This window comes from Wasmannia auropunctata, unplaced genomic scaffold (assembly GCF_000956235.1).
Source record: "Wasmannia auropunctata unplaced genomic scaffold, wasmannia.A_1.0 LD336097.1, whole genome shotgun sequence".
Taxonomy (NCBI): domain Eukaryota; kingdom Metazoa; phylum Arthropoda; class Insecta; order Hymenoptera; family Formicidae; genus Wasmannia; species Wasmannia auropunctata.
Genome location: NW_012026793.1, coordinates 518,722 through 528,316, shown reverse-complemented (window position 1 = coordinate 528,316; position 9,595 = coordinate 518,722). Strand labels below are relative to the sequence as shown.

The 9,595-nt window shown below is 33.1% G+C and overlaps 2 protein-coding genes across 2 annotated transcripts in view; one reads left to right on the top strand and one right to left on the bottom strand.

The window, feature by feature from the left end:
- Positions 1-1,272: 1,272 nt before the first annotated feature.
- LOC105462488 lies at positions 1,273-4,457 on the top strand. The gene is made up of 3 exons (XM_011709120.1): positions 1,273-1,423; positions 3,423-3,588; positions 3,921-4,457. Coding segments are annotated over exons 1-3 (489 nt in total). The 5' UTR covers positions 1,273-1,421; the 3' UTR covers positions 4,242-4,457.
- Positions 4,458-4,653: 196 nt separating this feature from the next.
- Positions 4,654-9,595, bottom strand: part of LOC105462487 (adenylosuccinate lyase) — a 36,263-nt gene continuing 31,321 nt past the window's right edge. Inside the window, exons 2-6 of the mRNA XM_011709119.1 lie at positions 9,292-9,495; positions 8,828-9,110; positions 7,893-8,044; positions 7,357-7,755; positions 4,654-6,512 (exon numbers count right to left, since the gene is read on the bottom strand). Coding sequence (XP_011707421.1) covers positions 6,249-6,512; positions 7,357-7,755; positions 7,893-8,044; positions 8,828-9,110; positions 9,292-9,495 — 1,302 coding nt within the window. The 3' untranslated portion in view covers positions 4,654-6,248. The remainder of the gene's footprint in view (positions 6,513-7,356; positions 7,756-7,892; positions 8,045-8,827; positions 9,111-9,291; positions 9,496-9,595) is intronic.

Here is a 9,595-nt window from a genome sequence, read left to right as displayed (position 1 = left end):
AGACTGCAGGAAAGCGTCGTCAGAGTGAAAGTAGTCCATGCTCGTCGATCCAAATCGCACGGAAAACCATTTGAATATCAATGTTTCTATATTCTAAATTTATGTAAAAGGTATTTGAATGAATCATTATATTTGAAAGACATTCATTTATATCTCGATGTATCTTAATAATGATAATCATATATCAGCGGTACGTTTTTCTGTAATAAAATTAACAGGGCATGAAAACAATTTTAAGATTACAAATAAATAATAATTCTTGCTCTTTATTTAATTTTAAAAACATTTTTAAATGTCACTTATTGTATAAAAATTTTGGAAATTTGTTATAGATAACAAGTGTTTCCTGCCGCGGGTGGCCTTTCGCCATTTTATCTGGCGTAACGATATCGATAACGCGTGCTGCACGACTAATATTCTTCCTGATCGAGTTCGCACTTTCCTTTCCGGGTGCCTACAACTTCCTGGCCTTTCCGAGATAATTGTCGAAATGTTTTTTATTATATACTACACGCTTGTCTTGATTTTCCGTTTCTTACTTTATATATCTTTCGTATTCCCGCAAAATGCATATAATTTATTCGTCACTTATAAAGAAAATATAGCGATAATGTCAACATCTACTCTTTCTATGGTTCTGACAGCACTTTAATTACCGTGCCATTTGTTAAGCGGTTAATTGAGTACTGTTACGAATTTATAAATAATAAATTGCGTGACCAAGATACATCTCTATTTATTAGCAAGCTGACCTTTATCGTCCTATTTAAATATTGCAATTTTAATGAAAATGTCACAAGCCGTTAATGTATGATATTAAAAAATTAATATAAACAAAATATATATTAGAAAATATTAGTAATAGCAAATTCTAAAAAAGATATTTTAAAAATCATGTTACATTTTTTTCTTTACAAAGAATTGTATACGTTTGTATTTCTTTACTTCTAAACTTTTCCAACTCGACAATTAAGTAATTAAATGTTGTTTTAAAAGAATTAAGAAATTGATTCTGTTACATTTATTTTTCAAAATTTATCGATCGTATTCCGTTCCATTTAAACCGCTCGTATCAGAGGAAAAAAAACGTACGATACTTCTTTATTCTCGAAACTTGCTTTCCTCTCGCTGATGATGGTGGGAAGCTGTCACTCTGTCACTACTAGCTAGCTAACTTGCCAATCGGCAGCTGGAGAGGGGACTGGCGATTACCAATCAGTGAGAAAGAGAGCACTTGTCGCGGTGGAACGAGACGCAAAATAAAAGAAAAGGCTGGTGCCGACGCGCGATTCACTAGTTCGGGCTAGGAGGTGATATAAAGGCGTACAGAGGTCTGAATCGATCTGATTTGTCCGTAACATCAACTGAGCGACCAACCTGATAGCGGAAAATCCGTCGCTGCCACACCACATTTTACCATCATGTAAGTCCATTGTCTATTTTACTGTTATATGTCTTAAAAAATTATTGTTCTCCGTCAGCTTTGTTAGGCATCAATTGTAGTATTGCTCTTTTACGTTGTAACGAACGTATATACTTTTCGATGATGTAATGTTGAAATCAATCTTATTCTCTTAGGTCTACATACATAAGCCAATTTTAAATTATAATTTAAATTTTTCAGCTTTTTAATGTTTAGAGACAAGTATAATTTTTGAAAAATTTTCAAATAAAGATAAATAAAGATTAAGTTTTAGAAATTAATTAAATTTGCCTCTGTCTCATCATTTTTCATAATTATAAATATAATTAAATAATATGATAAAACATTTTATTACTTATTTCTGTAGCAAAAGACAAATTTATTTAATAAACACAGCACAATTTAATTTACGTGGAAAGCTGTTAAAGAGATTTGCAATAACAATACGATAGGAATGCAAATCAGTCTTTGTTCACATTACATAAGTGCTGAAAATAAAAATACGATAATCGTCGACCTTGCAACTGGCTTCACTTTGCATTCCCGATGGCTAATAAATCAAAATACAAATGATCTCTCTACATTACTAGAGGTTTAAGTTTTTCCAATAGATTGTAATCACGTTGTTGAAAGGCAAGTTCAAAGTATGACTGCGCAGTGCGTTTCGCTCTGATAATCAATAACTTGACTTTTAGCTTCAATCGCGCGTATCAGTTAGTATATTTCGCTTTCTTTTAGTGAAAGTCGATCTGCTTCATATTATGGAACATTTTTATATCTTATCCGATTATATCCGAAAAATATTAAATTATTGCAGTACTAAATATTAAAAATTAAATTCAAATAGATACTATTTATAATACCAAAATTTGAATATTTGACTTGTAATTATAAGTAAATATGATAAAAGCAATCTAAATCTTATATTACAAATAATTATTTATGAAAATTTTCATATAAAAGTAAAGCATTTAAATTTTTTGTATGTAAAAAAATTGTTAACTAATTTCTAATATTATTATTATATATTATATATTTTTATTATTAAAATATTTCACAAAACAATTATAAAAAATTGTTTATACTTTAATAATTTAGTATTTGTTCGAGCATTAATAACAACAATTTCTTTCTCTCTCTCTTTGATAGCATCTATAAATAGAGATTGTATAAAAAAATAGAGAATAAAAAGATTTGCAATAATTTGATAAAGCGAGAAAGGAGAGAGAGAGGGAAAAAGAAAAGATGCATGCAAAGGAGAGGACGAGTCTGGAGACTCGGTTGAGAAGTATAGCCGCGAGCAGTGAAAGTAGCGCAAACCACCGACTGAACTTTACCGAGAATGGTCACATTGGCGATTAAACGTCAGCCAAGCCGAGAAAAAGAAGCGATACGAGCGCAAAAAATTCCTTTGCACGCCCACGTGACGTATTGCATAATAACGTGTTGCCGCCTCGTCCACATTGATTCGCTAATTCACAATATCGCTTTTTTCGCGTAATTTAAAACGGTGATCAGACTTTTTTCACCTTGGATTTATTTGTTGAGTGATACAACTATGTTATTCAACAACTAATAAATTTGTACTATTTTCATAAAAAAATGAATGAGACTTTTTTTCTAGCAAGTTACATAGTTTGCTTTGACATAAGTTCTCTTCAAGTTTACTTTTTATATTAATTTGGAATTTAACCAGAAGCAAGAAATTTAATCGTGAAATTTAACAAGTTGTTAAGAACATGACATATAAAATGTTATATATAGAGATTAATTTAATTATTTATTAATATTATTAGTAGTATTTATTAGAATAATTTAGTTATTTATTAGTAGTATTTATTAGTATAATTAGTATAGTTATTAAAGAAAAATTAATCACGTACACGTGCAACTTCCTTAAAAATTTTTAGAATTTACAAGAATTTATTTCTTATTATTCATACGTTGTGTATAGAAAGTCTTTGCTGATTAATATACATTCGTTCGTTTGTATGAATAGGGTGGTGTGGGCGGTGCTGATATTGGCAGCGGTCGCGTTGACCAACGCAGCGGTACCAGATCCACCGGAAAATTCTGGCATCACCACAATCGGCTCCAAAAAATTGGCGACTGCCGCCGACTGTGCCGGACTTGTCGCCTTCTCTGCCACCCAAGGATCGGTAAATGTGAGTAAATAGCATAATTACAATAATAACTAATTGTAAGTATATAATAATAATAATTTTAAATTAGGTAATAAAAATTACATCGGCCAACTAGGATTCGATTTCACTTGGGCTCGATTGCACCAACGTTATTTTGACTTTAAGCAAAGCTTAAAACTCTGTCTTTCTTTAAAACCTTAAGAGAAAGTTTTAAGCATCGCTTAAAGTTAAAATAACGTTGGTGCAATCAGTCTCAATTCAAAGAAATAAATATCAATTAATTTTATAATAACAAAAGAATTTTGATTTCAAGAATTTCAAGTAATGATGTATACGTGTATAAATATATACAGGAAGCTAAGCTCATCCTCGCCGAGACGCTAGTGGACAAAGGGGTCGGTTACGCGGCGCAGACAGGTATTTTCACCACGCATTGTCCAGGCCTCTACCAATTCAGCTTCGCCGGATACGGTAGCACGGATCTGCGGCTGACACTGAAACGCAAGCTAAATAAATCCGACAGTTGGAGACCGATTATCAGCGCTGGGCCAGGCGGAGGAAGCAACCTGGTCCTATTGGACGTCGAAGCCGGCGATCAACTTGCCGTCTTCGTCGAATCCGGGAAGATAACCGACGGAGCCAGCTTCACGGGTCACCGTGTTTATAAAAGATAAGCTGGATCATTGAACAACAATCTTGGACAAATTCAGGATACCGATTACATTACTAGAGAAACAAAATTGATATGTTGTTATAAACTAAAACTCAGTCTAAAAAGATACTTGATATATCAAAGTTGAAAATATTTAACCCAAAATTTTGAATTATCATTTCCAGTTTCAAAAAGATACGTTTAACAAGAAAAAAAATTATTAAAAATTCGTTATGAAGTTTTGAATTTTATAATTCATTTATCTTTTGATTAGTAATATTTTAATTGGATTTCTTTTAAAGTTATGAAATATTATCTAATTATTAAATACTAAAACATAATATAAGGTCATCACTCTTAGATTGAGAAATCGCCAAAGTGTTATTAAATGCATTTAAAAGCATCCACAAAAAAAAAAGGAAAAAAGGATTCAAATGCTTTTGCAAAATTCAAGTTTTTTTTTCTACAAGTTTTCTTGTGTGCTGAAATAGAGTTCCTAATTCGTAGTTCTAAAACTTCTCAATGAACTTAACATTCTGTGATAGCTATTTCTTCTTAATAAGTCTAAAATTTCATTAATTTTACAATTTCTTTAAGTAGAATGATAAACTAATTATTTCGTAAACCAACACGAACTTCTCCGGTTTCCAGCTTTCGCTTTGCATTTCTTCCGGTTCACTTTCTAGCATTTTTTGTTCGCATTAACTTTCCCCTCGTCTTTTGGTTCATTTTCTTCGACATTTTATCGCTTCCTTATTTTCTTCGCTACGATAACGCAATTAAGGAACAACTTTCTCCGTTAAAAATTTACGTGTTCCTCTTTCTCTAGATTTCCTTTATTACATTTATATTTTTTCTATCATCTTTATCATGTCTTCCGTTTTTCTCTTCTGCTATTTTCCTATTTCCTTTCGCTCAGTTTCCGCTTCTACTTCTTTGCCTTCCTCATCATTTTTCATCATTTCTTTATCTTTATAAAAATTTCTTTATTTCTATTTCATATATTTCTTCTTCATATATCTTCTTTGTTCTGCTTTCTTTTATTTTCTCTGGAGTAATCTTTCCATCTATCTATTGTATCTCTATTAAGCTTTTAGTCACAATTTTCAACTCTTTTATTTCGCCATATTACGCTCTTATTATCTTTGAAAATGTTTATCTTTTTTCTTATCATTTTTCTATAATGTTTTGACCTATCCTTTTCCTTTCATCTCTTTATTGGAATTTTTTTACGCTTTTTATCGAATTTATCGATATTTTCTACTGTTATTATCTCTAATTTCATTATTTCCATTACTTTCATTATCTTTCATTTTTGCCATCGTTTTCTCTTTTGAATCTATTTTCTCATTTATTTCTTATTGTTTCTTCATTTTCTTCTAGTCTTCTTTTTTCTAAAAAAATAGGTACATTATACCTTTTTTTTTGAACTTTTGAACTTTTTTCACTCATTATTCGTCTGCCTTTATTTTTCTTCTTATAATTTTGATATATTTTTTTAATTTTAGAATATTTTCTTTTATTTTGAATTCTATTTCTAATCTAGTCTACATACATGGCTTTTGCTCAATCTCTCTTTACATCTCTATCTACTTATCTGTCTGTCCATTTATCTGTGCATCTATTAGTCTATCTATTATCTATATCTTTCGTTCTATTTCTATTGTATATAAATAATTATAATCGCTTGCTATCACAGCAGTTACGTCGGAGAGAAGACTTGTAAAATTGGCAGAAAGTGAAAAAAAGAAAAGAGAGATTGCGGCATCAATGATAAAGCAAAAGAAATACCGATTGACAACGAAAAACGCGTGCGCGTGCGCATCTGCGACAAACAGTGCGAATTATTTTTTTCTGTACTTTTATTAAACTTATTCAATATTATAAGAAACGTTAACGTGATGAATAAAGTTGTGCACATGTTTTTTATGATCAACAAAATTTCAATTATATTTTTAACCCTAAACGATAACCCAACGTCGCAAACAGACTTCTTTGGAAGGAGCATGAAGAGATTTTCATAATATAATCAAATATTCAGTTCAACTTTTCCGCTTTCCAAGCCCTGGTAGTTTTTAAGCACGGGATACACCTCCTCTTCGAGGAATTCGACCACCTGCTCTGGCGCTCTACCAACGAAGGTCGATGGGTCTAGTAGAGTGTCCAGTTGAGACAAAATCGGCGTGAAGTACGGATCTCTCCTGATCCTATCAACCAGATCATTATCCAACCCATGTTGTTTCACTTGCGCTCCAGCTTCTTGCGATAACACGCGGATCTTCTCGTGGCAAACCTAAAGCAAATTCATAAAAGTGACGTAGAATTAATTACCTAATACCTACAAAATATTCTTTAAACTATTTGAAGTTACAGAGAATTGCGTTAAACGATTTATTATAAAATTGAAGTAAATTAGAGAAGTAGATTAGAAGTATGCGAATAGTTCGAATTCGAATCGAATCGAATCGAATCACAGTGGATTCGATTCGAGTTCGTTTTCGAATCTCATCGAATCTCAATGTCAGATTCGAAATCGAATAGTTCGAGTATTTCAAATCAACAATGTTTCGATTTCAAATCGATCGCCTATTTTATTTGCTTCATTTATATCTCCCGCGTGATCAATTATTCTTATCTAATAAATAAGTATTTTTGATGTATGTAATGTATTCATGTAGATTAATATAGAAAATAATCGAAAGCATTCGAGCTATTCGTGTATACACATATTATTAATTACATATTTTCTAGTTCAAAATATCACATAAGATCATGATCCTTTGTATGAGATGTAAATTGAAAACAGGTCTTCAGTTTGTTTAAATCATTGCATAAAAGAATGTAATTCATAAATTTTCATATTTATTACATTTAAATTAATATGTAATGTAAATCTGGGAAATTTTTGATTTCAGATTCGATTCGATTCAATTTCGAACATATCATCCAAAATTCGATTCGATTCGATTCGACCATGCAAATGTTTGATTCGCACATCACTAGTAAAGATCGAGATTTTGCACTTTGATAGATTGATTAAATCAACTACTTACAATTCGATATTAACGCCTAAACATTTTTGTTAAAAAAAATAATGTAAATTACTAAAAAAATATCTAATAAAGAGTACTTCGTACTTGTCTGTCGCCACCGGCCTTCACCATGGCCATGATCACATTCTCCGCAGACATGAAAGGCAACTCCTGCGCCACGTGTCTGGCGATGACCTTGGGATAAACGACTAGTCCCTCGGTGATGTTCTGGAGAGTCATCAGGATCGAGTCGGCCGACAGGTAGGCTTCCGCTAAGGCGAGCCGGCGATTCGCCGAGTCGTCCAGCGTTCGCTCCATCCACTGAGTCGCTGCGGTATGAAGGGTGTTGTTCACGAGAACCATCAGGTGACGTGCCACGCTGCAACATCTCTCGGAGCGCATTGGGTTTCGCTTGTAGGGCATTGCGCTGGATCCTATTTGCGTGCTTTCAAAGGGCTCCTCGATCTCTTTCATGTTGGCAAGAAGACGAATGTCCGTACAAATCTATTAGAAAAGCGAAAAATTAATTCGACATCCCATAGTGGAAGAACAGATAAATCTTTAATGATGGATCTCTTTAAATCTTTCACGACTGTGTGTGGCTGTCACTTGGATGCAAGTGCATCAATTCAAGAGCTCACCTTGTGAACTGTCGCACCGAGTGAGCTCAAAACGTTCAAACATTCGATGTCGACTTTTCTGCTGTAGGTCTGTCCGGTGACGGTGTAATGCTTTTCGAAACCAGCCATCTTAGTCACGAGTGCGTCCAATTGCTTCACCTTTTCCCCATCACCTGTTGTAAAATTTCAATAATTATTATACAATTATATTACACAATATTAATTATTATACAATAATGCAATAATTATTAAAATTTGAAAATTATCATCTACACAAATTATGTTTATTTCTTACTTCTTATAATTTACTTCTTATATAGTTCTTATATCTTCTATGGTTTATTTCTTATAATTTTAGGATCACATCTAATTGTCATATATATTTGTATTATCTTCCTAAATAACAATTTTTCTTAAAATTCTTCTTATAATTTTTCAGAATTTCTAATAAATTGCAGAATTTTTAACAATTTCTATAACATAATAAATAAATATATAAATTTTATAATTTTCTATAGAAAATTTTTCAGATTTTTTATATAAATTATAATACTTTTTTTAAAAATACTTAAAAAGTCTAATGCTTAGACCTTTTCTAGAATTTGTATATGTGAATTCTGAAATATTATAAGATTTCTCACTATAATTTCCGGAGACAATTTTTAAAATCTGAGGAAGTTGAAGATATTAAGATTTCTTTTTAAAATTTTTAATAAATATAAACAATTTTTTTGAATATTATAAGAATCCTTTTACCAGAATTTCTCTTTAAAATCAAATAAAAATTCTATAATTCCATACTTATTTCTAGAAACCATAGATTACTCTTTAATTAAGAGCTTTAATTAACATCGAAAAAATCTCGCTAAAAAATTATGCTTCGTGAGCTATTTTACATATTTCTCCTTGTGAAAATCAAAGGGTTGCAGATGGGAAGATTAAACGGACCAACGAACCGTTAAAGAGCTGAAGAAAAGACGCTTGGGTGCCGGTAGTGCCTTTAACTCCGCGGAATCTCAGATCATTTCTGGCGCGACGAATAGCCCTCTCGTCCATCAGCAAGTCCTGCAACCACAGCGTCGCCCTTTTGCCGACCGTCGTCAGTTGCGCGGGTTGAAGATGTGTGAAGCCCAAGGTAGGCAGATTGCGATTCTCATGGGCGAATTTCGCGAGGCGCTGGATTACGCCGGCTAGCTTCGGAAGCAATATGTCGAAGCCCTGGCGGAGTACCAGGAGGTCCTTCAAGAAGAAAGAAACAGCCTTTTATCGACAAATTAAACATAACTCCGACTATTTAATTAAGTCAAAATACACGCATAGATCTGAACGCGGTATGGTTATCACTAACTAAAACGCATATCTTGTTAATACCGAGATAAATGAAAAGGAATACTCTCGTGATAAAAGACGGAAGATATACCGTATTGTCGCCCACATAACAACTGGTCGCGCCAAGGTGGATGATAGGCGCAGCCCGGGGACACTGTTCACCGAATACGTGAACGTGCGCCATCACGTCGTGCCTCGTCGCCTTCTCCTCCCTGGCGGCGGCCTCGAAGTCAATGTCGTCCACATGAGCCTCCATTTCGACGATCTGTTCCGGCTTGATCGCCAGGCCGAGCGCCTGAAAAATCGTCATTGATCAACATTTCATTGGATGACGGCACCTAAAAAAAAAAATCCGCGCCGCTATTTCAGTTGCGAAAACGAAGAATTACAACGCG

Excerpts from the sequence above, each read along its gene's own strand:
- LOC105462488 (XM_011709120.1), top strand. Across the intron at positions 3,589-3,920 it reads CCACCCAAGGATCGGTAAAT|GAAGCTAAGCTCATCCTCGC; the intron begins GTGAGTAAATAG and ends AAATATATACAG.